This window comes from Austrofundulus limnaeus, unplaced genomic scaffold (genome assembly GCF_001266775.1).
Source record: "Austrofundulus limnaeus strain Quisiro unplaced genomic scaffold, Austrofundulus_limnaeus-1.0 Scaffold353, whole genome shotgun sequence".
In the NCBI taxonomy this organism is placed as follows: Eukaryota; Metazoa; Chordata; class Actinopteri; order Cyprinodontiformes; family Rivulidae; genus Austrofundulus; species Austrofundulus limnaeus.
Window position 1 is genome coordinate 299918 of NW_013952755.1, and position 2904 is coordinate 302821.

The following is a 2904-nucleotide window of genomic DNA, read 5'->3' on the forward strand; positions in this document are numbered from 1 at the left end:
GCATTAAAAATACAATAATAACTAATAAAAACTAACAAATCCACTGTAAAAACTAAAACTAAATTAAAAGAAAAAAAAAGTCAGAATGAAATAAAACAAAACTAAACTTTAATGAAAAATCTAAAACTATTAGAACCTTGGTCTGAGCTAGACCCAGAGGAGGATGAAGACCACCAACCTGTAGTTTTTGATGACATCACTGCAGTTAAATAATGTTTTATTATTTTAGACCAGTGGTCCTCACTCTTGGTCCTGCATGTTTTAGAGGTTTATCTGCCTCAGCTGGTTTCAATAAATGAGTGATGAACAAGATTCTGCAGAGAAACAACTAAAACATGCAGGATCCTCCTGGACCTGGACCTGGACCTGGACCTGGACCAGGACCAGGACCATACAGTCCTGACTAAAGATGCTACAGTTAAATAAGTGTTGGTGTCATGGCTGCCAACATGTCAGTGTTTATAAATCTGACGTTAAAGTAGCTCCACAGATTTATCAAAGTTTGTTTTTAGTCTGATTTTGTTTCATGTTTCTTTAATAAAAACAGATTTATTTCCATCAGTAGGTTCAGTTAAACATCACCTCATGGAAAAACTCATCTTAATGTAGGTTTTCAGCTCTGATTTGTTGTTTTTTCCTCCTGCTGACCACCCCCCCCCCCCAATAATGTGATTTTCTTCATCAACAGGAAGAGCTTTAATTGGAAAAGACCTATTTAGAGATTTAACGAGGTTTTGATCTGAGCGATTCCACGAAAACGTCCCTCCTCCTCATGAGATGCTTCCTGAATGGAAGTAGATTAACTGTGTGTGTGTGTGTGTGTGTGTGTGTGTGTGTGTGTGTGTGTGTGTGTGTGTGTCTCCAGGTTCTATAGGAGTGATGGTGAGAGTCCAGCGGAGCCGAGCAGCGAGCCGTTATTCTCAGTCAACAACAGTGGGACCAGCAGGACTCGAGGTTCTGACAGACCGGGGTGAGACCAGAACCACAGCCTGATGTCTGTGACCCGGTACAGACCCGGTCCTGGTCCGGATCTAACAGCAGATGTTTAATTCTCTCCATCTGGTTGATTTTCAGACCAAACCGCTCCGGCTGGAGGCTGGACCGAGACATGGGACTGATGAACGCCATCGGTCTTCAGCCCAGAAACCCCGCCCCTTCTGTGACATCACAGGGAACCCAGACACCGATCGTCCAGCTGCAGAATGCAGAGACGCAGACAGAGAGGGACCTATCAGAGCCCAGCGTCTCCCAGCCGCCTCGCAGTAAGATCAAGACCTTTAGTTTGGAGGTTGGGGGTGGAGCTATGACATCATCATTCTCTCAGTTGTCTTTAATTTAAATACAAACATTTAGGAAAGGTTTCAGTTTTTAATCTGCTGTCCAGAAACATTTCTGTCCCCTGAGATCAGCCCCTCAGTTCAGTTCTTTCTTCTGTGTAAACTGGTGGTCCTGCAGACCTCCTGGTGGTCCAGTAGAACCTCCTGGTGGTCCAGTAGACCTTCCTGGTGGTCCAGTAGACCTTCCTGGTGGTCATGTAGGCCTCCTGGTGGTCATGTAGGCCTCCTGGTGGTCATGTAGACCCTCTGGTGGTCCTGTAGAAGACCTTCCTGGTGGTCCTGTAGACCCTCTGGTGGTCCTGTAGAAGACCTTCCTGGTGGTCCTGTAGACCCTCTGGTGGTCCTGTAGAAGACCTTCCTGGTGGTCCTGTAGAAGACCTTCCTGGTTGTCCTGTAGACCTCCTGGTGGTCCTGTAGACCCTCTGGTGGTCCTGTATAAGACCTTCCTTGTGGTCCTGTAGACCCTCTGGTGGTCCTGTAGACCCTCCTGGTGGTCCTGTAGACCCTCCTGGTGGTCCTGTAGACCCTCTGGTGGTCCTGTAGTCCTCCTGGTGTTCCTGTAGACCCTCTGGTGGTCCTGTAGTCCTCCTGGTGGTCCTGTAGACCCTCCTGGTGGTCCTGTAGACCATCTGGTGGTCCTGTAGTCCTCCTGGTGTTCCTGTAGACCCTCTGGTGGTCCTGTAGGTCTAACTGAAGGTCTACTTCCTGTGTTCGTCAGACGTGACTCCTGAAACTCCGTCTACGAGTCGAGCAGCTCAGGCTCCACCGGAGACACCGGAGACTTCTGAGAGCAGCGGGGTCCAGGACGGTGATCCGCCCGAAGCTTCTGCAGATTCCGACCCGTCAGCAGCTGCTTCTGGTACCTGTCTGAGCCTCAAACTGGTTCTGACTCAAACTGGTTTTTATTTTAAAACATTTAGTTTTTTAAGCGTTTCCCGCCTCAGTGAAACAGTTCTTGTGTGTCCTGATGGTTCCTCTCAGGTCCAGTGGAGTCCGCAGAGTTCGGTTCTGGTGAGGACGCTCTGGCTCGTATCCGGCGTCTGATCGCGGAGGGCGGGATGACGGCGGTGGTCCAGCGGGAGCAGAGCACCACCATGGCGTCCATGGGCGGCTTCGGGAACAACATCATCGTCAGTCACCGGATCCACCGGGGCTCCCAGACGGGCCCGGGGGCCTCCAGGCCCCCCCCGGCCGACCCCTCCTCACAGCCACTCCTCCTGGCCCCGCCCATCTGGGGCCCTCCTCCTCCGGCTCTCTCGGTGGACGTGGACGACGTGTTCGATGGAGGACGGACCGATGATGACTCCCTGCCCGGTCCTTCATCCTCCTCCTCCTCCACCTCCTCCTCCTCCTCCCACAGCCTCCTCCCTGGCAGTGAGGGAGGGGGGAGCGGTTACCCCGGTGACCCATACAGCAGGTAATCTTCTGATTGGCTGGGAGACATGCCGTGCTCCTCAGAGCCTTGAAGACAAGGGTGCTGCTTTGACTTTGCACAGGGTCTCCCACCTGGAAGGGAGGGGGCGTGAGGACCCTGTCTGACCACCCCCCCCCACATTTACCCCCCCGT

The 2904-nt window shown here is 51.7% G+C and overlaps 1 protein-coding gene across 1 annotated transcript in view; it reads left to right on the forward strand.

Annotated features, from left to right (window-relative positions):
* ambra1b (autophagy/beclin-1 regulator 1b) overlaps window positions 1-2683 on the forward strand; it is a gene marked incomplete at its 3' end in the record, with an annotated part of 21733 nt that extends 19050 nt beyond the window's left edge. Inside the window, 4 exon segments of the mRNA XM_014023005.1 lie at window positions 866-970; window positions 1075-1262; window positions 2056-2196; window positions 2319-2683. Of these exon segments, the coding sequence (XP_013878459.1) occupies window positions 866-970; window positions 1075-1262; window positions 2056-2196; window positions 2319-2683 (799 nt within the window).
* Window positions 2684-2904: the final 221 nt, after the last annotated feature.